The 26,822-nt window shown below is 36.8% G+C and overlaps 1 protein-coding gene across 1 annotated transcript in view; it reads right to left on the bottom strand.

Annotated features, from left to right (window-relative positions):
- The window catches only part of LOC134318059 (scavenger receptor cysteine-rich type 1 protein M160), a 45,822-nt gene extending 19,552 nt beyond the window's left edge, over nucleotides 1-26,270 (bottom strand). Inside the window, exons 1-8 of the mRNA XM_062998802.1 lie at nucleotides 26,197-26,270; nucleotides 26,051-26,091; nucleotides 12,952-13,266; nucleotides 12,693-12,800; nucleotides 10,866-11,069; nucleotides 8,675-8,887; nucleotides 5,817-6,122; nucleotides 4,185-4,454 (exon numbers count right to left, since the gene is read on the bottom strand). Of these exons, the coding sequence (XP_062854872.1) occupies nucleotides 4,185-4,454; nucleotides 5,817-6,122; nucleotides 8,675-8,887; nucleotides 10,866-11,069; nucleotides 12,693-12,800; nucleotides 12,952-13,266; nucleotides 26,051-26,091; nucleotides 26,197-26,270 (1,531 nt within the window). The remainder of the gene's footprint in view (nucleotides 1-4,184; nucleotides 4,455-5,816; nucleotides 6,123-8,674; nucleotides 8,888-10,865; nucleotides 11,070-12,692; nucleotides 12,801-12,951; nucleotides 13,267-26,050; nucleotides 26,092-26,196) is intronic.
- Nucleotides 26,271-26,822: the final 552 nt, after the last annotated feature.

Below are 26,822 nucleotides of genomic sequence, written 5' to 3'. Positions count from 1 at the left end.
CCCGCAAACAGTTTGCTGAAGACATGTCAACAAAGGACATGGATTACTGGAACCATGTCCTATGGTCTGATGAGACCAAGATTAATTTGTTTGGTTCAGATGGTCTCAAGCATGTGTGGCGGCAATCAGGTGAGGAGTACAAAGATAAGTGTGTCATGCCTACAGTCAAGCATGGTGGTGGGAATGCCATGGTCTGGGGCTGCATGAGTGCAGCAGGTGTTGGGGAGTTACATTTCATTGAGGGACACATGAACTCCAATATGTACTGTGAAATACTGAAGCAGAGCATGATCCCCTCCCTCCGGAAACTGGGTCGCAGGGCAGTGTTCCAGCATGATAATGACCCCAAACACACCTCTAAGACGACCACTGCTTTATTGAAGAGGCTGAGGGTAAAGGTGATGGACTGGCCAAGCATGTCTCCAGACCTAAACCCAATAGAACATCTTTGGGGCATCCTCAAGCGGAAGGTGCAGGAGCGTGAAGTCTCGAATATCCGCCAGCTCCGTGATGTCGTCATGGAGGAGTGGAAAAGCATTCCAGTGGCAACCTGTGAAGCTCTGGTAAACTCCATGCCCAGGAGAGTTAAGGCAGTTCTGGGAAATAATGGTGGCCCCACAAAATATTGACACTTCAGGAACTTTCACTAAGGGGTGTACTCACTTTTGTTGCCGGTGGTTTAGACATTAATGGCTGTATATTGAGTTATTTTGAGGGAAGAATAAATTTACACTGTTATATAAGCTGCACACAGACTACTTTTCATTGTGTCAAAGTGTCATTTTGTCAGTGTTCTCCCATGAAAATATATACTTAAATATCTGCAGAAATGTGAGGGGTGTACTCACTTTTGTGATACACTGTATATATATATATATATATATATATATATATATATATATATATTATTTATGCATTTTCTCCCCTTTTTTCTCCCTTTTTAGCCACGCCCCCTCCGACAAGTGGGCAGCATGCCATGTGCATCTTATCACCTACACTATGACGAGTGCAGTGCAGCTCAGCGTTGTGTTTTGAGAGACACACCCTGAGAGCACTCTTTTCTTATCTCTGTGCAGGCGCCGTTAATCAGCCAGCAGAGTCATAATTGCACCAGTCATGAGAGAGAGAGATCCCATCCGGCCCAGTCCCACCCATATCTGAACAACAGGCCAATCGTTGTATATGTGTTTACTCAGCCTTAGCCGGCAGGCAGAGCTGAGATTCGATACGATGTATTTGAGATCCCAGCTCTGGTTTCAGCGTGTGTTTTTACCGCTGCACCACCTGAGTGGCCACGGTGGCCTTTTTAATTTTGAAATGAAATTGGCACAACCATGAACCATCCTAAAGTTAGCCATCTGTCCACATTCGGGCAAGTGGTGACAGTATGAAAGAATCCAACAGCCACTAAAAAACACCTCCAAATGTCCTGTGCAAAAATGGGAGAACCTGATGAACAGACAGCTGCAGCACTCGATTAATCCAATGGCAAGATGGAAACCACCATTGAGTAAAAGGGCATATGACCAATTGGAGTTTGCTACATGGCATGTGAAGGATTCTGGCAACATTAAATTGGGCAGAATAGCAAGCATGTCTATGTCTGGCATTGCAGACAAGCATTGCACTTGGCTAATACCATTCCTACATTAAGAAGTCTATGAATGTCATTGCATGGCCCAGCCAAAGCTTAGTTATAAACCCTATCTGTTGAGAGACCTAAATATGGCAGTTCACAGATTAACATATGATACTTCTGTTTTTTAAGTCATTAAAAAAACCACACATATAAACATGTCTCACTTCCTCACTGTGGGTGACCAGGTGTATTATAATAATGCACACTTTTTGAATCTACTATAAATCATGCTGGACCTACTGTGAAAGAGTCATACTCTACCTGTGCAGGTCTCTTCAGTGAAGGTAGTTATATTTTGTGGGGTAGTTATGGTCTTATTGAAGCAGTTAGATAGCAAGGTTGTGTTTTCAGAGCACTCAGAGAAGTTAAAAACATGTGCAGACTGATTCCTGTTGTCATCTGTCTTTGGCAGGAACGTGCTGTGATTAGTTTTATCTGCTTCAAGTTGAAATCTCCCCTGACATGGCAGTCTGTCTGTCAGTGTAAAAGATGATCATACAATTCAGTGATATGTCTGGTATATGAGTATCTACAAGCCTTTACAATTTCTGGAAAAGTTGGTACCATTTGTAAAATGCAATAAAAAATCATTTCATTGTATATTGAAATTTTAAACAAATTTAGAATTTCATGCCTGAAATACACAAATCAGGGATAACATTATGACCACCTTCCTAATATTGTGTTGGTCCCCCTTTAATGCCAAAGCAGCCTTGACCCCAAGACCAGACACCAAGATGTTAGCAGCAGATCTTTTAACTCCTGTAAGTTGCGAGGTGGGGCCTTCATGGATCGGACTTGTTTGTCCGGCACATCACACGGATACTTGATTAGATTGAGCTCTGGGGAATTTGGAGGCCAAGTCAACACTTCAAACTCGTTGTTGTGCTCCTCAAACCATTCCTGAACCATTTTTGCTTTGTGGCTGATCGCATTATCCTGCTTAAAAAGGCCACAGCCATCAGGGGATACCGTTTCCATGAAAGGGAGTACATGGTCTGCAACAATGCTTAGGTAGGTGGTACATGTCAAAGTAACATCCACATGGATGGTAGGACCCAAGGACCCAGAACATCACCCAAAGCATAACACTGCCTCTGCTGGCTTGTCTTCTTTTTATAGTGCATCCTGGTGATATGTGTTCCCCAGGTAAGTGATGCACACTTCAATTTACCACTGTTGCTGGTTTACCACTGTTCCTTCCTTGGACCACTTTTAATAGATACTGACCATTGCAGATTAGAAACACTTCACAAAAGCTGCAGTTTTTGCACAATTTGGCCCTTGTCAAACTCGCTCAAATCCTTACGCTTGGCCATTTTTCCAGCTTCTAACACATCAACTTTGATGATAAAATGTTCACTTGCTGCCTAATATATCCTATACTATATTATGCCTATATATAATGTTATTCACTTCACCTGTCAGTGGTCATAATGTTATGCCTGTTCGGTGTACAGTGAAAAGTTGGGACGGAGGCCACTGTGTTACCTTACCTATTATTGACACTTTTTTAATTTTAATTGATGGCAGTGTATGTCTCTCTAAAATCCAAATATACTGTATGGTACCTTGACTCTCAAGGTTTCTTCCTGGAATTTTCAGGGAGTTTTTCCTTGCCACAGTCGCCCTCGGCTTGCTCAACAGGGGTTTTTGTATCTGTTGGTCCTGGATTTTGTAAAGTTGCTTTGAGACAATGTCTATTGTAAAAAGCGCTATATAAATAAAGTTGACTTGACTTGACTCATATGAAATTCACCAATGGTCTGGGCAATGATGCACCCCCTCATACGATGACACTGACCACCAGACCTAGCAGTCCAGATGGTCTTTTTCCTTAGAACTCAATGCCCATTTTTCTCAAAACAAATCAAAACAAGGATTTAAGGATCTAACCAATACACACATTTTCAATGTATTTCTGATCATCTAAGATGAGCTAAAAAACTGGCATTTCTTTGCATTTAATTGATGGATGGCTTTTTCTTTGCATAAGAGCATTTAAGGTTGGTTCTTGATGCACTGGTGGATGCACAGTTTTACAAAGCACTCCTGAGCCTTTGTGTATAAGCCCCCACAATAGCATGACGCTTTCTCATTAAATGTCATCTGTGAACTTAGAAGTCATGCATATTTATTGTTTTCTGGCCTTACCCTATATCTACTGAGATTTCCACCCTAAATTAGTTTACAGTATTATGTATGGTAGATGGTGAAAGATTACAAAAGGTCTTTTTTGAACAATTATCTCATGAAGTTTGGTAGTAAACCACACATAGCATTTGCATAATCCTCAGTTTAAACCAAATATTCTCCCATGTTAACAATTCACTTGCTTATAGTGGAAGGTTTCAAATCAGTATAACTTGATTATTTATAAATTGTACTTTTTTATCTGTTTTGGGTGTGTTGCAGGACTCAAATTTGTTTTTAATGCAATGCAAATCATGACGTACACATTTAGTCACCCATCGATTTATGAGTTATAACATAAATGAAATGACAATACCTTCACAGATGATGTTTACAAATTTAATTTGAGTACTCTGACTCATGGCCTCCATTTGGCAATGTTTGATGTTGATGGAAGACTTGTTGCATTTCAGCTTCAGTTCCAATACAGGAGCTTTGCTGGTAACAAAGAGTCCATGTGTAGTATTCTGGGATTTTCTGCAATTGAGATGAGCACACACGATGTCTGAATTTATGCTTGACCAATCCTCCTTGTTCACGCTCCACCATGAACCCAGGTACTGCACCTCCAGGTGGCCTGAACACCTGTCCAGGCCGTGTATTAGACGCACATCTAGCGAGTCTGCCATTGAGAGACATTTTAGCATGAGTTAATTGTTGCATTTGATACTCTGTATAATTTTTGAGATGAAGGATATTAACTATTTTACTGGACTAAAGCCCGGCTTTACAACCTTTGGGGCTCACCGAGTACATATTCAAAAGGATAAGATCACAAAATACTGTAAAGCTTGTGGGTATGCCGAAGTATTCTGATTTAAACTATGATATGCCCGTGTTTTACGTTTTTACACTCCTCCACCGGGTTTTCCCCTCACCCCATATCTTGCGTTCTCATTGGCTGTAGTTCAACATACCACTCACTGCCACTAGCAACCTGCTCACCACTAGATACAATGATCAACGATATCATTAAAACCACCTCCTTGTTTCTACACTTATTGTCAATTTTATCAGCTCCACTTACCATATAGAAGCACTTTGTAGTTCTACAATTACTGATTGTAGTCCATCTGTTTCCTTACATACTTTTTTTTAGCCTGCTTTTACCATGTTCTTCAATGGTCAGGACCACTACAGAGCAGATATTGTTTGGGTGGTGGATCATTCTCAGCACTGCAGTGACACTGACATGGTGGTGGTGTGTTAGTGTGTGTTGTGCTGGTATGAGTGAAACAGACACAGCAGCGCTGATGGAGTTTTTAAACACCTCACTGTCACTGCTGGACTGAGAATGGTCCACCAACCAAAAATATCCAGCCATTAGCGCCCCATGGGCAGCGTCCTGTGACCACTGATGAAGGTCTCAAGGATGACTAACTCAAACAGCATCAATAGATGAGTGACTTTACATCTTCAAGGTGGACCAATTAGGTAAGAGTGTCTAATTGAGTGAACAGTGAGTGGACACGGTATTTAAAAATTCCAGCAGCGCTGCTGTGTCTGATCCACTCATACCAGCACATCACACACTGACACACCATCACCATGTCACCGCAGTGCTGAGAATAGTCCACCACCTAAATAATACCTGCTCTGTGGGTCCTGTGAGAGTCTTGACTATTGAAAAACAGGGTGAAAGCAGGCTAAAAAAGTATGTAGAGAAATAGATGGACTACAGTCAGTAATTATAGAACTACTAAGTGCTTCTATATGGTAAGTGGAGCTGATAAAATGGACAGTGAGTGTAGAAACAAGGAGGCGGTTTTAATGTTATGACTGATTGGTGTATATTGTTTGCATGGTCGTCAATATCTTCTACTTGACCTACAGATACATGTGTACATGTTTTATCATTAAACACATGTTTAATTGAACATGTGAAATAAACAATGCATGCACTCTTTTTGTATTTCTTGTAGCTTTTGAACAATTTACATTTTAAATATAAAGGAATGAATAATGACTAAGCTGCTGTAGTTACCTGAACATGCAATGTTAATGGTTTGACAGGAATTAACTTTGCCTTGTTTGTGTAGGCACTCCCACAGCGACTTCTCTTGTCCATGGCAGTCAACATGACTAAGTAAGCCATTTGTCACTTTGGTGCCCGGCAACATGGTAAGGACATTTCCACAGCCCAGCTCCTGACACACCACTTGAGCAAGTGGTGCATTAGATATGTTCATATTATTCATAATGCCAGAGCATACAGCATGGGAAGAGTCATTCACCCTTATGTTGATCTCTCCAAAACATTTTTCAGGCAGCAGCTCAACTTTAACATGATCTGTAAAGTAGGATATGCTTAAAGTAATTTCAAGTATTCTAAAATTCAATTACTTCATTCTGACAAAACAATAAGGTACATAAAATAAGGGGAAGGAAGTGTTCAAACACTGCTTTTAGTATTTGAAATACTTCCAGAGCATATGCACTCTTAAATTTGCGCCTCTGTAATTTGTACTTCATTTACAATAAATTACTGTACAGAGGAATATGTAACATCACTATTATAAAATGCATACAATAAATTAGAAAAGTTGGGACAGTATGGGTAATGCAAATACAAAACACAGTGTTTTTTACATTTACTTTGAGTTTTATTTTATTGCAGACAGAATGAACCCAAGATAATTCATGTTTTGCCTGGTCAACTTCATTGTTCATATACTTCACTTCATTGTTAATATACATCCATACCTGCATTTCAGGCCTGCAACTCATTCAAAAAAAGTTGGGATGGGGCAATTTAGAGCTAGTAAGGAGGTAAAATAATAAATAAATACATAAATAAAAATAAAAAAAATAAAATAAATGATGTTAACAGGTGATTGTAATCATGACTTGGTACAAAAGTGGTATCTACAAAAGTCTTTGAGGAGCAAAGATGGGCAGAGGATCTCCAGTTTGTCAACAAATGTGTGAGAAAATGATTGAAATGTTCCACAAGGAAATTGAAAGGGATTTGCATATTTCTCCATTTACAGTGCACAATATCATTAATTAATAATCATTAATTCAATGTGTAAAAGACTGATCCCTCAGACGGCATTGCATCAAGAACTGTCATTTATCAATAGCTAGTATAACCACATGGGCAAGGGATTACTTTTGCAAGCACTACAATACAGAGTTACATTTACAAATGGCACTTAAGACCGCTCAGGTGGCGCAGCGGTAAAAACCCACGCTGGAACCAGAGCTGGATCTCGACTAAGGCCGAGCGGCCACATGAACAACGATTGGCCTGTTGTTCAGATGGGCGGGACTAAGCCGGATGGTGTCTCTCTCTCTCATGACTGGTGCAATTACGACCTCTGCTGGCTGATTGATGGCGCCTGCACAGAGATGAGAAAAGAGTGCTCTCAGGGTGTGTCTCTCCATACACAACGCTGAGCTGCACTGCACTCGTCAAAGTGTAGGTGATAAGATGCATGCAGCATGCTAGCAACGTGTCAGAGGGGGCGTGGGTTAGCTTTGTTCTCCTCAATCAAAGTAGGGATCAGCATTAGTGGAGAGGAAGCCACTTAAAACTTTACTATGCAAAAAAAAAAGACTTATGATAACCATGTCCAGAAGATTTTAATTCTCTGGGCTCTGAGATGGACCATTACACAATGTAAATATGTATTGTGGTCAGATGAATCTGAATAGAATGTGGAAGAAGAGGGTACGGGTACTGGACTGGCCTGCCTGCAGTCCTGACCTGTTTCCAATAGAGAATGTGTGGAAAATTTTGAAATGAAAAATGCGACAACGACGAGCCCGTACTGTTGCACATCTTAAGACGTGTTTGCAGGAAGAATGGGACAAAATAAAACCTGAAACACTAAATCAATTGGTATCCTTGGTGCGAAAACATCTTTTAAGTGAGGTGAAAAGGAATGGCAACGTTACAAAGTGGTAAATGCTTTACAGTCCCAACTTTTTTTGGAATGTGTTGCAGGTCTGAAATGCAGGAATGGATGTTTAGTAATAAATGAAATTAAGTTGACCAGACAAAACATGAAATATCTCAGGTTCATCCTGTCTGCAATGAAATAAAAATCTAATTATTTGCATCTTCCATGCTGTTCCAACTTTTTTATGATTTGAGGTTGTACATCTTTTGAAGATGATGATTTCTAATGATTTCTCATTAGATGAACTTATGTAATCCTTGGCAATTAAAGATTGCTTACTGAAAAAAATAGGCTAAACCACAATGCCAAAAAAGCCAAATATTTCTCACTATAGATATAATTGAGCTGTAATTAGCAAAGTACTAATGTCATTCATTTGTAGTGTTTTAATACTTTTTTAATCAATTTACCATAGACTGTATGACCATGAGCCTGTTGGACATATATTCCTAAGACATGGGCTTTAATATGAAGTTCCACCCCCTTGCAGCTATAACAGCCTCCACTCTTCAGGGAAGGCTTCCCACAAGATTGTCCCTTTGAGATTTTGTACCCAGGTCAAAGATCAAAAGAGCATTTGAGAGGTCAGGCACTGATGTTTGACAAAAATACCTGGCTTGCAATGCTGTAATTCATTCCAAAGGTATTCAATATGGTCATGATGGTCTCTACAGTTCCTCCACACCAGACTCATCAAACCATGTCTTTCTGACCCTCACTTACTAAAACTTCAACATACGTAGTTGGAAACATGAAGGTTTTTATATAATGAAGTTTATATACCTGTTAGCAACGGGACTGGATCAAACACATGAACTCTGGAAGAAGTGTGCACATACTTTTGGCCATATATTGCATTTTTAGGTACAAAGTCAAAGACTATGAATTGCAGCTGCATGTCAGGGTATACTGTATGTTAGCCTGTAACCTTGCTTACCTGAACATGTGACCTGCGCATACTTGCTTTTATTAGATCGATTTACGCTGTCCAATTTGCCACACCCCAGCTTTGGACATACATTCTTAGCCTTCTTAAGGTCATCCTGATACAGTACAGGAACCCATTTGGCATTCACATTGCTGCTCTTCTCTTCCAGGGTTCCTTCGCAGACATTTTCACCATTGCTGTCCAGACGGAGACTTTTGTGATCTGTTCAATAAGAGATTAAAAAGTAATCAAAAAGGAGTATACTATTCTTGATGGATCTCAATGCATCAATCTTAGAAGTACCAGCTGGTGGATTATTAAAATAGATGGTGCAATGGCTTGTGTTAGAAATCCCACCAAGAAAATTGCTAGGGCTGGTAAGGTACACCAGGTACACCTGACCAGCCAAATGCTGTCAACCAGTAAAACAAGTATATTTTCTCATAGTGTACATTAAAATGTAGTTGCAACATGAATGCATTTTCTCCCCTTTTCCCCACGACTTTTAGTGCATTCAATTGCCCAATTGCATCATGCTTCCTCTCCACTGATGCCGATCCCCACTCTGATTTGAGGAGAAAGAAGCTAACCCTTGCCCCCTCTGACAGGTGGGCAGCAGCTGCATGCATTTTTTTCACCTGCACTAGGCAAGTGTCAATGCAGATCAGCCCTGTGTACGGAGAGACACACCCTGATCAACGCACTTTTTCCCCGCCCCGTGCAGGCGCCATCAATCAGCCAGCAGAGGTCGTAGTTGCATCAGTTATGAGGAGACCCTATCCGGCTTACTACTATCCCACCCCTATATGAACAACAGGCCAATCATACAGTGTATTCGAGATCCCAGCTTCGGTGTGGTAGCCTGTGTTTTACCGTTGCGCTACCTGAGCGGCCTAAAACATTGTTAACTCTTAACATCTTGGATGAATGTTCTTTGGATTGCATCCCATCAACAAAGAGATGTAACAGTGGTATCGTGCCAGTATTAATAAGAAAACCCAAACTACTGTATCACCATATGCTAAAAGCAAAATTTGGCTTAAAAGTTAGATGTAATTCAAGACCCACAAAAAAGCAGCTCTGCTATGAATTAGAATATACTAAGCATTGTGTACCACTGTCTACAGTCAGACATACTTTACATTACCACAGGCTTTGTGGCTGCCATGCAAAAAAAGCCTGTTTCAAAATCAGCAACCTAAAACTTGAATACAGTTAGATGTTGATCACTAGAAAAAAAAGAAGAAGCAGGGGATTTTTTTTGCATGGCACCCTCTAAGCCACCACCATTGATGAGTAGTATTGTTTTGCATTTGTGTTCTTTATTATGCATATAATTGTATTTTAAATCCTCCCACCCTCGTAACTCTGTGTCATGATATCTTATATGAAATCGCTCCATGGTGTAAGACCATTACAAAAGACCCCTGTTTCAGGTACAGCACTTTCAAATGGGTGCAGTCAAACAAGTCAATCATTACTACTAATCATTATTAATAAGATATATAATAAGACCTTATCCAACTGATCAAACCTGATCCAACCTGATCAAAGTGATCCAATCATTACTAATAAGATATATAATAAGTTCTTATCCAACTGATCAAAGCGATCCAGTCATTACCAATAATCATTACTAATAAGATATATAATAAGATCTTATCCAACTGATCAAACCTGATCCAACCTGATCAAAGTGATCGAATCATTAGGTCACAAGGAACAATTGCAGAAATACTTGAAACCTGATGTGTACATTACCATATATGTGTTTGTAAACTAAGCAAGCAGTAGCCTAGTGGTTAAGGTACTGGACTAGTAACCAGTGGTCGCTGGTTCAAGCCCCACCACTGCCAGGTTGCTGCTGTTGGGTCCTTGAGCAAGGCCCTTAACCCTCAATTGCTCAGACAGTATACTGTAACTGTACAGTAAGTCGCTTTGGATAAAGGCATCTGCTAAATGCCGAAAAGGTACATGTAAACATTTAAATGTAATCCAGACCTAAGTTCCTGCTCCCACTCTTTTGTAATTTAACAAGAGCTAGTGCTAATGGATCTTTTGCATCTTTTTTTCATCCCAGAGGTGCATTGTTGTCTCTTTAGGCTTCCTCCACTCCAAGCCCAAGGAAACATCACTTCCAAACCCTGTTTATAGTGATTCTAGATAGAAATGTTTGGGTAGGGTCATGTTGCAATCTTACTTGAGCATATGATGCTTGCTTCATCATAGCATTTGTTGGACTTGGCTGTTATCCAGTCCACACACTGCCACGAGAAAGTTTCATCTCCAATACATCTGAGGGGCACAGTGTATCTTCGCTGTCCATCAAAAGTTCCATTCATTGGTATTTTGTAATGTTTTCCACACCCAATCTCTTTGCACACCATGTCGGCTTTAGCTTCATCTAGATGAGACAAATGTTGTACTCATTACATTCTCAATTATAGCCTGCTAATGCAACCATGGAAGTACTTTAGGGTATCCTGGGTACCTTAGGGTATCCTGCTTGTATAACAAACAGTAAAATGTACCTACTGAAATAATAATCATTAATTATTTATGTTAATAAGTAAATGCTCATAGTGTATCTATATTCCTAATTAGTATTTATGTCTTTTTGTTAGACTTGATGGATTGATTTTGGATTCATTCCAAATGAAGCATGCCAAAATATTTTAAGATTGGTCAGATTAGTTAGGGTGTGAAGACCCAGCTTTAAGGTTATGCTACAGATGTTCACCACAGATGTAGATGAGGACATGAATTCTCTTGCAACCTAAAGCAATCCAGTGTAGCAGTGAGCTTTGAGCAGAACTGTGCCCTTTTAGTCTGCTGACTAGGTTTACTAGGATGAACCTGTAGATCAAGGGAAGTGTGTCTATGAGCAGCTGTGCCCATTTAAGTCACACTTACAAATTATACACCGATCAGGCATAACATTATGACCACCTCCTTGTTTCTACACTCACTGTCCATTTTTTCAGCATCACTTACCATATAGAAGCACTTTGTAGTTCTACAACTACTGACTGTTGTCCATATGTTTTTCCTTATTCCTTTTAGCCTGCTTTCACCCTGTTCTTCAATGGTCAGGACCCCGACAGGACCACCACAGAGCAGGTATTATTTAGGTGGTGGATCATTTTCAGCACTGTAGTGACATGTTAGTGTGTGTTGTGCTGGTATGAGTGGATCAGACACAGCAGCGCTGTTGGAGTTTTTAAATACTGTGTCCACTCACTGCCCACTTTATTAGACACTCCCACCTGGTTGGTCCACCTTGTAAATGTAAAGTCAGAGACGATCGCTCATCTATTGCTGCTATTTGAGTTGGTCATCTTCTAGACCTTTATCAGTGGTCACAGGACGCTGTCCACAGGGCGCTGTTGACTGGATACTTTTGGTTGGTGGACCATTCTCAGTCCAGCAGTGACAGTGAGGTGTTTAAAAACTCCATCAGCGCTGCTGTGTCTTATCCACTCATACCAGCACAACACACACTAACACACCACCACCATGTCAGTGTTACTGCAGTGCTGAGAATGACCCACCACCCAAATAATACCTACTCTGTAGTGGTCCTGTGGGGATCCTGACCATTGAAGAACAGGGTTAAAGCAGGCTAAAAAAACATGCAGAGAAACAAATGGACTACAGTCAGTAATTGTAGAACAAAGTGCTTCTATGTGGTAAGTGGAGCTGATAAAATGGACAGTGAGTGTAGAAACAAGGAGGTGGTCATAATGCTATGCCTGATTGGTGTAACTTGCTTTGTGAACAGGGGCACAGTCATGCTTGAACACAAAAGGCCTTTCTAAAATAGTTTAAATGTTATTGCATTTATCCACCAGTTAGTAATTGTTGTGGTTAAAACATCAGGTCTCATTAATTAGAAGGCATGTCTACATACATTTGGACATACTGTATATTGCCCTTTTAAAACTTTAAATACATGCACATGCATTTCCACTTAGTAAATGTCTGTTTTAAGGGGTTCATTTCTATGTCGGTGACATACTAAACTTACCCCATGCAACGTTGCACACACTAGCAATGCCATTTGGGGTGTTGAACTGCACCACCCCAGCACACTCATCAGTTCTTCCATTTAGATTTAGACTCAAAGTAATGGAACCTGGGGTAACAATAACAACTTAAATTGCACAACAGCCACTTATAATAAAAAAATATGCAATTACATTACAATTATTTGATAAAAAAAACAATGTTCATTGCAAGCTTTCCCTGCTGTTTCAAAATTAATTAAAATAAAAGCTTATTTTTACCTGAGCATTCAACCATGATATGATTTTCTTGGTGGCACTTATGGACATCCCAGCCATTAAACTTACAATCCCAGAGGTTCTTCTCATCCCCCTTACAGTTTACCTCATCCATCCACATGGACAGTTTCCTGTTCAAAGTATAGCTGGAGGTACCAGATTTCACATATTTACCGCAGCCTAAAGAACTGCAAACTACATCACCGTTTTTATTATTCCATTCATGATGGCACACCAAGCCCCATCGACCATCATGGTACACCTCCAGGCGACCCTTACAGGGGCTGCCTGATCCTCGTAAAGCAATCCGTTCTTGTGCTGTAAGAAAAAGTCATACACACAGTGGCAGAAAATTTGAATTATACATAAAATTACAATTGTAAACAAATGATTTGCATAAAGATATTGAAAGATGTTGGATTAAAGCAACAGGTTAACAACACAAATAAATAAATATAACAAATATAATAATAATAATAATAATAATAATAATAATACATTTGTACAAACCAACTGGTACAACTATAAGTAACAATATCAATTTATATTATTATTAGTAGTAGTACCAGTTCACTGGTACAAATGTATTATTATTAGTAGTAGTAGTAGTAGTAGTGGTGGTGGTGGTGGTAATAGTAGTTATTTAAATAAATAACATAACTCATAATAATAATAATAATAATAATAATAATAATTCCTAATTAAATATAATATTGCTAACAAATGCAAAGTCAAAATATATTAATTACTGCTCCTACTGCTCCTCTTTCTCCTCTAACTACTGCTATTACTACTAAAACAGAGAATAGTAGGGAGCAGAGAAATGCTGGATATGGCCCCAAGAACACCATCCCCACCGGGCATTTCTCTGCCTCCAAACACGGCGAGTGGAGTTGATGCCAAAGAGCTAAATTTTGGTCTCATCTGACCATATCACATTCTCCCAAGCTTTCTCTGAATCATTCAGGTGTTCATTGGCAAACTTCAGACGGGCCTGTACATGAGCGTTCTTGAGCAGAGGGACTTTGCGGGCACTGCAGGATCTCAATCCATTACGGCGAAGTGTGTTACTAATGGTTTTCTTGGTGACTGTGCTCCCAGCTCCCTTGAGATCATTGACAAGCTCCTCCCGTGTAATTCTGGACTGACCTCACCTTTCTCAGAATCATTCTTACCCCACCAGGTGAGATCTTGCATGGAGCTCCAGAGCGAGGGCGATTGACTGTGATCTTGTATTTCTTCCATTTTCGAATTATCGCACTAACAGTGATCTCTTTCTCACCAAGCTTCTTGCTGGTGGTCTTGTAGCCCATTCCAGCCTTGTGCAGGTCTACATTCTTGTCCCTGACGTCCTTTGATAGCTCTTTGGGTCTTGCCCATGGTGGTCGAGAGATTTGAACGGAAGAAACTGATTCTGTGACAGGAGTCTTTTATACAGGGACAGGACTAATTTGTGTGCCTCATGGGCACATAACCGGTCTGTGGGGGTCAGAATTATTGCTGGTTGGTAGGGGATCAAATACTTATTTCCCTTAATTAAATACAAATTAATTTATAACTTTTATTTAATGTTTTTTTTCTGGATTTTTTGTTGATATTCTGTCTCTCTCTGTTAAAATAAACCTTCCATAAAAATTATAGACTGTTCAAGTCTTTGTAAGGGGGTAAACTTACAAAATCAGCAGGGGATGAAATACTTATTTCCCTCACTGTATACATATAAGGGATGGAAATATGGAATTATGATTTACAACATTTACAACATTGCTGAACCTGTAACATTAAACACACTGTCATTTCTAAATATAAAAGAATATTCAGCCTTATTAGCTAAGAGGAAACCATTAAGTTTCAAAACTATCAAAGGGCGGGCACATGGTTAACCACTGGCTCTGAAGAAACTCTGCTCATATATACAAAACCTATATGCATTTCTGTCTCAGTTGCCTATCACTGCAGATTTACAGATAAGCTCATCTAAGTTTGCAGTAGTTTCAGTTAAACCACAAAGCTGCCCAAAAGTTAAAGCATGAGATGCACATATACCTGTGACTGAAAAAAAGTCATAATACTCACAGTTTAATTGCCAGATACATTGTAAATATGTAATAAAAGTTGCTATATATAGTGGGGAAAACTGTATGTAACTTTTATATACTTTCATATTACCCCAGTTTAATTTACACAAACAATGTCTTTGTAATTGTTATTGATGAATGTGAACAAAAAAAGTATGTTTTCACAATTATTTATTAACATTTTTTATTAACAGAGAGAAAAGTATTTAGAGACCACGCAATAATGACATTAATGGGAATTGCAGCTTCAAGAAGGCTATTTGTAAATAAATAAATGCAAATTATTTATCTGTATTTGTCTGTTTTGCAGTATTAAACTGTTCATGTTAAATTGATTTTATTTCTTTGGTTATAAGGCTTAATCTAATAAAAGATCTTTAGGCATCTGTAGTTATTTGGCCAATTAAATACAATTTTATTTTAACATACAGACATGGCTGTCTGTGGAAATGGCCGAGATCCTGCAATGTATTGGCAACTGTCCAGGGTGTGTTATGCCAAGTTCACACTACTTGACTTTCCAAGTCGTCAGGTCGCAGTACAGTTCACACTACATGACTGGATCTCTTATAATCGGGAGTCTTTCAAGTCGGTGTGGCTTTCACACTACACTACTGATCGGTGATAGAGGGTTTCACACTACACGTTCTATCACCAACTGGAATCGCAGAGGAGCTTTTCTGGTCTTCCAAATTACTTTTTGTCACAAAAACAAACGTGAGAAGTGAAGAGAGGTTTTATGATACCATGTCCAAAAATGCAAGTCAACAAGTAGCAAGCGATCAAAGTTGTTTGTGCGCTGATGTGCAAGCGTAAAAGCAAAGAGAAAAATAAATGAATCCAAGTGGATTTGGCAACGCGACCAGCAGGGATTGTTTTGTTCTGTAGTGATTCGGGGGTTAATAAATACTTTTTGTAATGCACTGTTGGTATTATGGTTTGGCGTGGACGATAAGTTCACAAATATTGTGAAGCTTGTGTGTGTGCCGATGTATTCTGATAGAAACTATATTATCTCCCTCACCACACTCACTGCCAGTCGCAACCGACTGATCCAGATATTTGACATGCTAGAAATCGCTCCTCAGTTGCCGAGCACTCACTGAGCTGCTCGGATGGAGTTGTTGAGTAGTTCAGAAATAGCGATTGAAAGCCGAGTTTAGATCGCCGAGCGAATGCCGAGTTGCTCCCGAGCTGCCACATCTAGTGGTGATTGGTCAGCAAGCGAAAATCAGGGCAAAAATCGTGTAGTGTGAACCAGGCATTATTGCATTGCACCCACTGATTCCAGGTAAAATGGACCCACTACAACCCTGACTAGGATAAAACATGAAAATGGAATAAAAAATGTGTTAATATATTTATTTCTATAATCTTATTTATTTCTATGTAACTGTTACAAAGTTTTATTTAAATATAATCTGCATACTGTTGTCCACATTAATCTCTTTACTTAAAATATATACAGTATTTGATTATGCTCACAAATGTATACGATTCTGTTATTATGTAAAAGCATAAGAGTCAAAAGACAAAGCGTGTAAAGGTAAAGTTCATATGCACTAAATGTATATTAAACAACAAAAACAATATGATTAATTAATTACTTATTTCACCTAAAAATCCTCTAAACTCAAACTCTAAACTCTAAACTCGGCCTTCATCGAGAAATGTGTGCCCTTAAACTCTTAAGCGACTGCTGCTTTGAGGCTTGAGCGGTGCGATGCGATGCCACGCGAACATAAGACGAATTTGCATTTGTGTTGAATAACCGTTAAATTTACTTTGAAAGCTCCACATGTATCTGTGTTCAGCTGGATTTTTCTCCTGTTTCACTTATAAACTTGTGTTACAGCCGGGTTCTGGGAAATTGTAAGAATGAGAGTCTAAAACACAATGTGACTTAATGTATTAAAAGAACAACAAAGAAACACTAACCCTCTCTTAATTATTACTGCTTATTTGTTCTCTCCACTAAGTAAGAAGCATAAGAAAACAATAAAGAAGTAAAGGTAAAGTGCAGGTTTTATTGTATTTTTGATTTTTAACTGTTTTTCAATTGTATTTCAGTGTTTTTATATTATATTTGTGTTATTTTCAGTGTATAAGTGTCACAATCTCATAATTTTACATTAGCCTTAAATATATGCAGTTCCACAGGACCATGGAACACAGTAACAGGCTTCCCATACATCCTTATGGGAAAAAATACCTTAAAACTCAACGTTTTTTAAACTCAATGACACTCCCTGAACCAACTGTCGTTGAGTTTCAAGGTACCACTGTATAGCCAAATGGGTTCAGATGTACTGGAAAACCTTTGTCACTTAACACAGTCTGTTGCTGCATTAAGAAATACAATGTGAAAATATATTACAAAATGAAAAAGCCACATTGGACGTGAGCTTATCTCAAATGCACCAAAAGCCAGTGAAAATGCATGATGTGGTCACATGAATCCACATTTCATCTTGTTTTATGGAAATCATATATTAAGTTCTCTGTGCCAGAGTTGAAAAGGACATCCAGAATTTTATCAGCAAAACATGTCAAAGCAAACATTTATTACAGGCGTGCATCTGTACCCCCTACATGGGTGATTTACATATGTGTGAAGGTACACCATATATTTGGCATATACTTGGATGGAGAGACACATGATGCTATAAAGGTGAACACTTTTTTCTGAGAAGTCTATGATGATTGTATCATTATCAGACAATGCCAGGCCTCATTCTGCACATGGTCTTATAGACACAGAGTGTGTGTGCTTGGCAGGCCTGCAGTCTAGATCTGTCTCCCATTAAAAATGCATTGCACATCATGACAAGGAGAATCAGACAACAGCGACTACGGACTGTTGAGCAGCTGAAGTCTTGCAGCAAGCAAGAATTAACAAAAAACTGCAACAATAAGTGGTGTAATACAAATGTAACATGTTTTTGTCCCATTTCCTTTTGTTAATTTTTTTCCCCTATTTTTTCTTGTGTCAGTTAACCACTTAACCACTTGTCCCATTTTCTTTTGTTGAAGGAATCAAATTCAAAATTTGTTCTTAATTACAAAATACAGTTAAGTTAAAAACCTTTTTTTTTCCATAAATTGCTCCCATCCCATAAATTGATCACATCATGAATTTATTACACATCACATAATTTATTTAGAACTGCTACTGGCTGTGATAGCCATTATAATGGTTTAACCATACTGTAATAAGTGTAAATATGATTATCTAAAAATATAATTTTGCAACATTAGGTGGAAAATGTTTCCCCAGTCATTACAATTTGTGAATTAGTGTATTTAACAGAATATGCCCTAATAAATAGCTTAAAAGTTACTGATTTTTTAAATGTTTTAATTTATTATATGTTGTTATATTACTGTTATGAGTTTAATAATAATTATTGTTATTATCTCTTTAATTTAATTTTTATGTTTTACCAACACTTTTTCTTGGTTGATTTTTCTGATTGTTTTTTGTAGTACATTAATAATAAATATAGTAACTGCATCATGCCAATAACACATAACTATATTTTTATCATTACTGTCATTATTAATAATTATTATTATTTATAGTAGTAGTAATATTGTTGTTATTTAAATTAAATTTTAGTGCCTGTCAGATCCGTACTGTTGGCATTTTAGGCCAGAAAGTGTTAGATATTATATAGCAACTTTCTGTATTTCAGTTTAGATTTTGCCTGTAGGTGTTTTGCTAATTATACTTAATAATACTTAATTACCAAGTGAACTAATTATTGGTTAGTTTTTCCATTATATGGGTTTTTAGTGTTTTTTGGAACAGCAACATTACAAAGTGGTAAATTATGGCCCCAACTTTATTGGAGTGTTTTGCAGACCTGAAATGCAGAAATGGATGTTTATTAATACATAAAATTACATTAAATGAAATATCTTGGGTTCATACTGTCTGATTTGGGATTGTAGAACAAAAATACTGTTAATGTTTTGCGTATTTAAATTATACATTATATTGCGTATTATAAATTATAACAGCAATTTTTTCTTGTTAGATAAAAAATTAACATAATGTATACCAAAGCTGCCATTTGTTATTATTTGTACTTATATTTGTTATTTATTTATTTATTATTATACTTTTTTGTACATCAGTACTAATACTACTACTACTAATAATAATTATTATTATTACTATTATTAATAACAATAATAATAATAATTAATAATAATTATTATTATTATTATTACTATTATTATTGTTAATTTTAGATAATTTATATCTTATTTTGTATTATATCAGTTGTTTAAACAAAGGTAAGTAATTAATGGAACTGTCTGATGTCTTATGGTGTCATCTGCTTTATTAACTGGAAAACTTCAGTTCCATTCTGCTGATATTAATCATGTCACCAGCTTCAGAAATTGCTTTAACAAAACAACTTTATTATAACAAAGCCAAAATAGAACTTTGTTGACACCTTGATGCTCCCAAAATAACGTGATGCTGCTGTAATGTTGAGGAACAGTGTGACAATGGTTTTTATGGGAGCAATATGTTTTCAAAAAGCATTTTTTTTTTCCTTTTTTCCTTTTTTTAACATTATTTTTAATTCAATACTGAATATTGAATTAAATAAAGGCAAATGATTCACTATCCATGCTTTATTGTTCTTATACCACCTTATCTATATTAGTGAGCAAGTTTAAATTCAGAATAAATACATTTGGTCATTTGTCATTTGCACTCTAAGTCTCAAAATAAGATTTGAAAAATACATGAGATAAAAGTTTTTAGCAGCTATTTAACTAACAAATACATATTTAGCAACTGTAACATATATTTATGGAGGCAAACAAAAAATAGTTTAAATAGAAAGTTACATTTTGTGTTGTTTGCTGAACAACACACTGTGGTTTTGTTTAAGAAATAAAATATTTGACATACTACTGTATTTGATTTCACATATTAATTTGTTTAATATATAACATATTAAAGGAAAAGTTAATTATTGGAAAAAAAGAAAAACTTTGAAAAGCTCATTGTACTGTACATTCATGGATAATGTACATAAATATTTCTTCTGTGGTAATACCAAAATTTTGTACATTTTGTATGTATGTATAAACCAATTTGTAAAAGTTATGTAATATGAACTATACATTAAGGGCAATAAAGATTTTGGTTCCTACGGTATTGTGTTAGATTTTCCATGTACAGTTTTTTTATGCCTTCTTTAGCCTTAAAAAAAAAATCACTTTCAATTTTGTAACTACTGGACTGATGTTATTAAAACATGCTTCATACCTTTCAAAATAATACACAGTATACCTAGCTACTTTCTATTTACAATAAAAAATTACAATTTACATTAAATAATTAATGGAACAGTTTGATGTCAAATAGAACCACAGTGTCACATACATTATTAACTGGAAAACCTCAGTTCCAGCTGCAGAAATTGATTTACCAATATAACTTAATTACAAAGTCAAAATAGAACCAACTTTGTTGACACACTGATGCTCCCAAAACATTCTTATGCTGCCGTAATATTGAGGAACCTTATGTTTTCTAAAAACATTTCTAAACCCCAAATCAGAAAAAAATTTGACCATACAAAAAATGCTAATTAAAACTAAAATGCAATGTTTCTTACATTGACTTTTATTTCATTGCAGTATAAAATCATTATATTATATGTTTTATCATGTCAACTTCATTTTATTTGTTAATATACGTACATCCATGCCTGCATTTCAGGCCTGTAACACATTTCAAAAAAGGTTGGGAGAGTAAAGCATTTACTACTTTGCAATGTTGCCATTTCTTCTCACAACACTTAAAATCTGTTTTGGCACAGAGGATACCAAGAGATGTGTTTCAGGTATAATTTTTTTCCAATCTTTCTACAAACACGTCTTAAGGTGTGAAACAGTACAGGGTTGTCATTGTTGCATTTTTCCAATTCAAAATTCTCCACACATTCTTTGCTCAGTTTTGCGTTGTCTTGTTAAAAATGCAAGGTTGTCCCTAAAAAAGATTTCGTCCTGAAGGCAGCATATGTTGTGCTAAAATCTCAATGTACTTTTCCGCAATAATGCTGCTATCACAGAAGTGTAAATTACCTTTGCTAAGGGCACTGACACAGCCCCATACCACGATAGACCCTAGATTTTGGACTTGTTTCTTATAACAGCATAGATGGTCCTTTTCAACTTTAGAATGGAGCACCCGGATTCTAATTCTTTCAAAAAAAGTTATAATATGGATTTTAAAATACTGATTCATCTAACTATAATTAAGCAATAAGCCATGAGACACCGTGCGTTACTGCGATTTTATCACGGAGAAGGTTGTTTTGAAAAACATCTTTCCCCGTGATAAAATCATAGTTTCTCGAGTGGCTTATTGCTTTTATAAATGGCGGTCAACATAAAATATAATAAAATACAACAATGTTTAATTTATAAATGTTTTATTTACAAAAACACTTACAAAAAGCATTCTTCCGTGACCCCAGGTAGTTTGTTAACAGTGTTGCTAGGCAACATGAGGGCGAACATAACATTAACATTTTCTTTTCAGTGGCGTATTAATATGGAATGATGTGAGGTGGTGATAGGTGTGCGTTTATCGGGGATTTTACAACGGCTTCGAACGCGGCTCAGGCAATCAGATTTTAGGACCGGAACTATCCGTTTTATAATACACATTTTAACTGTGTGATGGCCCATTCCAGATGCCTCCAAGCTCAGAGAACTCGATGCTGCTTAACATAGTTAACAAAACTTTGCAAATGAAACACTGTATTGTAGTGCTTGACAAAGTTTTGCCCAATTAAACACTTGCCCATGCAGTTATATCAACTACTGATGAATTAAAATTCTTGATGCAGTGTCGCCCGAGAGATCAGAGATCATGCGTGTCCAGCTTAGACTTCTGTCCTTGCTCTTTATGCACTGATATTCCTTCAGATTCCTTTAATTATTTAATAATATTATGTTCTTCAGAGTAAGAAATATACAAATCCCTTCCAATCTTTCACTGAGGGTCATTGCCTAGCTTTGCTTCTCATAGCCTTTTGTGGACACTGCTTTTATACCAAATCAAGATTATAATCAGGTGTTGACATCACCTGTTTGGAATCACATCATTATTTATTTTTTACCTCATTACCCCTAGACCAACTTTTTTGCAATGTGTTGCAGGTCTAAAATGCAGTTAAGGCTGTATATTAACAAATGAAATGAAGTTTACAGGACATAAAATATCTTGCAATGAAATAAAAGTCAAAGCAAATGTAGGAAACACTGTGTTTTAAATGAATTTATATTTTCCGTACTGTTTCCACTTATTAACTAATTATATCTTATTGTCCTTACACCAACTTATCTACATGTATGAGCAAATGAACTTAAAACAAATAAATTTGATTATTTGTCATTTGCAATTCAGACATTTACTCTTATTACTCTTAGCAAGCAAAAGAGATTAAGTTTTAAGTTCAGATTTTGCATTGTCTGCTGGAAAACCTACTGTTTTATTTTAGAAATAAAAAAGTGTATCATCAAAAACACCTCAATTGCTGTTGGATTCTGATAGCAATGATTCCACATATTAATACATATGATTTCAAAATAAGAATACATAAACTTTGAAAAGTTTATTGTACATGCTCAAAGAATACACGTAAAAATTTCTAATGGGGTAATACCTAAATTTAGAACATTTTGTATGTATGTATGTATCAACTAACTTATGTAATTTAAGTTATGTAATATAAATTATACATTTAAAGCAAGACACTAAAGATCTTGGTTCCAACATTATTTCTGTAGATTTCCCACTCACTACTGATGAATTACAATTCTCGATGCAGTGCCGTCCGAGAGATCGGAGATCATGGGTGTTCAGCTTAGAGTTTAACCTTTGCTCTTTACGCACCATAATGCCTCCAGGTTTCTTGAATCGTTTAATAATGTTAATAATGTAGACATATATAAATCACTTCCAATATTTTATTGAGAATCATTGTTTTAAATAATTTTTACATTTATAATTAACACAGTTAATCTTTTATTTTTTCTTTAGACTTTAATAAATAAATAAATTCAACAGAACTTAGTTTAAATCGGTATTTATGATTGATGAACTTACAAGCATGCACTCCAAACTATCATTATTTGATAGGTAACAACCATTAAACCAATTATGTAAAATTATCACTGAAAATGCTTGTACTATAGAACATTAATATATGTCTATTAACTTTCACTTACATTCAAAATATTTACTTTTGTCTTCTTCCCACTTGAAAGCATATTAAGCCCCCCCCCCCCCCCCCCATAATTTAGTAATTATTGGACTGACATTGTTAAAATATGTTCCATATCTTTCAAAACACTGCATAGAATACTTAGCTACTTAATATACACAATTAAAATGTACCATTTGTACTGTATTTGTACTGTAATTTATTAGAATTCAACCGTACCGATTAATAAAGTGCAGACGGACTGTTTTTTTTTCTGACAGTGTCACAAAACTAACTAAAATAGCAATATCTGTAACTTTAATATCTGTTTATTATAATGAAAGAGAAAAGTAAACTTGCCTTGTAATGTAGAGAGATAAAGGTATATGAACAGGAACCACATGGTTATCATTAAGAAGAGAGAAGGAGAGAAAGAGCAAATTCACCTGCTTATAAACTCAGTGTGATGTCATACTTCCATTACAACCCACTTTGTGTACCGCTACAGCTTCACACCTAATGCTGCTTCTGAAGATTAAGAGATGAGAGTTAATAGGAAAAAGGTTTCTAATTAATGCTGGGCTACCATAAGGGGCCAGAACAGCTTTAATTCTTCTTGGCATAGAAGTATCTGGAAATGTAATTCTATATTCTCAAGTTACTATTACTAATGCTGAAAGTGAGCGCTGTCTAACAGGTTGGTTCAAAATCTGTGTTTACAAACCATTTACTCACCACTTATGCACTGTGAAATGGGGCATTGTCATCCCAAAAGACCAGTCCCATAAGGGTATAAATATCCCATTGAACTAATTAGTCAGTATAACTATCTATTGATTTGATATTGATTGAGTGTTTCCCCAACTTTTATTTTGCTGATGAATGATGACAAGTCGAGTAGTTTAACAATATTTGCACAGTAAAAGAATTCAGCCTTCAACTGTGATTTGTATCTGTTTAATTAAAAACATTTATGTTACATATACATATGTATATGGACACTATATGGACAAAAGGATTGACACACCTTGTTGAATTCATGTGTTTCAGCCACAATTGTTGACAGGTGTTATAAGAAATTATATTTAAATAAAGAGAATTATATAAAAGAAAGGATATGCCTGACTATACCCCTTTTTTCTGAGGAGCATTTGATGTGTTCTAGCTTAAGAGAATACTTATGCTAGAATACTACCATCATGAAAACTGTAAATTTCAACAATATTATTATCAAGGACAGTTGTTGGGTAAGAACCAAAACCTTCTCGAAAATCTGTCTCAATCAGTGGGGACTGAACACCAACATCAGCAGAATCAACATCATGTCCAACTGGCTCAAGCACGTATTTTGTTTTTTAATATCCTGCTTAGCTGGAAAGGCCCTAGATTGTGTCACTGCTGTATAGCCTAACATACAGTGTTATACCTACCTCCATCATTAAACATCATTAAATTACATCAATGCATCCATTCTGTCACCAGATATGTTGGAATGGATTTAGAAGTGATATCCTATTCGAACCAGCATTAACTAGGATTAACCCTGGGGGAACTCCATAATCTTTTTTATCTTTTGCATGAAAACTAACCCAAATGAGCACTGGTCTGTCCAATCTCCAATAAAAAGCATTTTTATGCGCAACAGAACCTAAAATGAAGGTGAATATAGCATCAAGAAACCCAGTGAGTATGCCATTCCCATGCAGTGCATGGATAACACAGGAGGAGCTTTTTTGTTTTAGTGAATTATTATGGTGAATACCGAGGTTTGTGCTGTTATTGTGGTGCATTGCATCATGTCTTGCACAACTGCCAGGCACAGATACATAAATGTCACTTATCCAACCCTTAATATTACAGTGAGTATTTCCACAAAGGTTAGCTCCAGTAAATGCTCTGAAAGCCTAATGGAGAGGCTTTAGGAACTGGTTTTATTTATTTATTTATTTTTCCATTATTGACCAAATTTTTTCTCAATACATCAGTAAGATTTTTAGCAAGGTCAAGGTCACCAAGTTACCTCTTTACCACCCCATATGATTAAATAATTAATCGATAATCTCCTTCTTTTACACAACAACTATCGGGGATACCAAAATACCATTTAACTTTAGTTTCATTCAGTACTATTAATGGACTCTACGAGTACTTAGTAATGCAATTTGGGCTCTTTCTAATGCCCTCTGTCTTCCAGGTGTTTATTAATGATGCGCTCAAAGATATGCTTAACCAGTTTATTACTGATTATTAAATATAAACTATATTTTGATGTACTTACCTGATCGTGAAACCCATGATCAACATGTTCGCCAAGTCTTGTGTCATATAAAAAGGCTAGAAAATAATGATTGATTAGTCATAATAAATAAAGTTGCATGGATATGAGGTAAGCAAGTGTATTTGTTTGTTTGTGTGTCTACATAACAGAATGGAGAGCTTCACTTTACAGTGAAATCAATTTGCACCATGTGTCTGTCTATAGCCAGGGCCCCATGCACAATCTTCCATTGCAGATCTGCTGTACACTTCTCTACTGGTGTCTCGTTCAAGTACCTCCAGCAGTCCTGTTGGGAAGAAGCTATTGCCAACAAAACAGACCATCCAGAGTCCTTCAGTCGAGCTAAAAATCCCCTATGAGGCACCTTCACACAGACTCTATAAAAGGCTTTCCTGGAAATATCTGCAAAGTTTGTCATTTGTGGTGTCTGAAATAAGAGAAGAGCCCCGTCCTGCTTCTGATAATCCCCCATTTCTGCAGAGAGGGAAAGGCCAGCCACTCACCTCCCAAACCACACTTCAGGTTTTCTCTGAGGCACACAGGTCTAATACACAGAAAAATGTTACAACAATCATTTAAGCATGCAGTACAAATGTTCTTTAGTCTTGTTTACAATTACCATATTAGTGGATATAGTGGACCATCCTACCTCAGACCTCTGTGCTCCACCCAAGCAGAGAGAAGGAAGCCGTTTTCTGAGAAGCCAAAGGTCAAGTTCTGCATTGTAGAACTTAACCTGGGACAAAGGAGGAAAAACCCAACTCCTTTCTGTTGAGACCAGTTTGAAAGTTCCAGCGCAAGGTAATATCGCTGGCTATGAAGCTCCATGAAGGGCTTGGTTCTGTTGCTTTGTTTACGACATACATCTATTATTGACTGACAGGCATCTCAATTAGATTTTAGCGCTTTCCTGATCCCACCAACGTTAAGGTCAGTTATAATTTCTTAGCATTTATTTAGTACCTACACATTTACCTTATTCTTCTCACTACTTAGCTGTTTTATTCCTGCTGACTGATCACTTTGTCTATGCAATATTTTTGTTGTTCAGTAAACATTATAATTATCCAAACCCTAGCGCTATGAGTTTGATTCCCATGAGGGAGTAATAATCGACCTGACAAACTTCACTCTTTTAGAAAGTGACTGGTCTGTTATGAATTTGGTTTTCCTGGTAATTTTCCCTTAAAAATGTCAGTGGTGCCCCATAATTGATTATGAACTATTAATGATTAATTGATTAAGTGCTAACATCTTTTTCCAACATTTTACACA

This window comes from Trichomycterus rosablanca, chromosome 7, assembly GCF_030014385.1.
Source record: "Trichomycterus rosablanca isolate fTriRos1 chromosome 7, fTriRos1.hap1, whole genome shotgun sequence".
Lineage (NCBI taxonomy): Eukaryota > Metazoa > Chordata > Actinopteri > Siluriformes > Trichomycteridae > Trichomycterus > Trichomycterus rosablanca.
The sequence above is the reverse complement of the archived record's forward strand: the minus strand, read 5'-3'. Positions and strand labels throughout refer to the sequence as shown.